The sequence below is a fragment of the Erithacus rubecula genome (assembly GCF_903797595.1).
Source record: "Erithacus rubecula genome assembly, contig: scaffold_727_arrow_ctg1, whole genome shotgun sequence".
NCBI classification, from domain to species: Eukaryota; Metazoa; Chordata; class Aves; order Passeriformes; family Muscicapidae; genus Erithacus; species Erithacus rubecula.
In genome coordinates, this window is record NW_027635612.1 from 26,217 (window position 1) to 27,569 (window position 1,353).

Sequence of the window (1,353 nt, forward strand, 5' to 3'; positions counted from 1 at the left end):
CCTGGCTGCTCCTGGCACTCTCAGACAGCACAACTAAAGCTCAGTTAGGGACTTGGGTGAAGGTTTACCCAAGCAGGAACAAGGGTAGATGAGTCACAGTGGGACAGTCTACAGAGAATGGCCCAGGTTTGGATCAAAATAGCCTCTGCTGACTTGTCACTGTCCTTTATACATGAACAGGTCCCCATGTCCAGAGACAGCACATGTCCAACAGCAGCTCCATCAGCCACTTCCTCCTGCTGCCATTGGCAGACACACGACAGCTGCAGCTCCTGCACTTCTGCCTCTTCCTGGGCATCTCCCTGGCTGCCCTCCTGGCCAACGGCCTCATCATCAGCGCCGTAGCCTGCGGCCACCACCTGCACACCCCCATGTTCTTCTTCCTGCTCAACCTGGCCCTCACTGACCTGGGCTGCATCTGCACCACTGTCCCCAAAGCAATGCACAATTCCCTCTGGGACACCAGGAACATCTCCTACTCAGGATGTGCTGCACAGGTCTTTTTCTTTGTGTTTTTCCTTTCAGCAGAGCTTTCCCTCCTGACCATCATGTGCTACGACCGCTACGTGTCCATCTGCAAACCCCTGCACTACGGGACCCTCCTGGGCAGCAGAACTTGTGCCCACATGGCAGCAGCTGCCTGGGCCAGCGGCTTTCTCTCTTCACTGCTGCACACAGCCAATACATTTTCCCTGCCCCTGTGCCAGGGCAATGCCCTGGGCCAGTTCTTCTGTGAAATCCCACGCATCCTCAAGCTCTCCTGCTCCAAATCTTACCTCAGGGAACTTGGGCTCCTTGCTGTTAGTGTCTGTTTAACTTCTGGATGCTTTGTATTCATTGTTTTCTCCTATGTGCAGATCTTCAGGGCTGTGCTGAGGATCCCCTCTGAGCAGGGACGGCACAAAGCCTTTTCCACCTGTCTCCCTCACCTGGCCGTAGTCTCCCTGTTTATCAGCACTAGCATATTCACCTACCTGAAGCCCCCCTCCATCTCCTCTCCATCCCTGGATCTGGCACTGTCAGTTCTGTACTCAGTGGTGCCTCCAACCCTGAACCCCCTCATCTACAGCCTGAGGAACCAGGAGCTCAAGGATGGCTTGAGGAAATTCATCATGATTGCTTCTCAGAAAAAATAAACTCTCATTCTCCTGTATCACTATTATAATATTATACATTAGTGCCCACTCTATGTCCTGTGGTATTTTTGGTTTTTTTTCTGGCACAGGTATGTCATATTTTTGAATTTTTTCACAAGAATCTTTATCTATATCATTTTAATTCAGCATTTGCATTCCTAGTGTGAACCATAGACTATATAATCCTGCAATTGTACTACATATGTGCTTACACAAA

At 50.4% G+C, this 1,353-nt stretch overlaps 1 protein-coding gene across 1 annotated transcript; it reads left to right on the top strand.

Moving 5' to 3' along the window:
- Nucleotides 1-203: 203 nt before the first annotated feature.
- Nucleotides 204-1,142, top strand: LOC306816604 (olfactory receptor 14J1-like; the record flags this gene model as incomplete). The annotated part of the gene is made up of 1 exon (XM_079333019.1): nucleotides 204-1,142. The coding sequence occupies one exon, from the start codon at nucleotides 204-206 to the stop codon at nucleotides 1,134-1,136; it is 933 nt and encodes a 310-aa protein (XP_079189145.1). The 3' UTR covers nucleotides 1,137-1,142.
- Nucleotides 1,143-1,353: the final 211 nt, after the last annotated feature.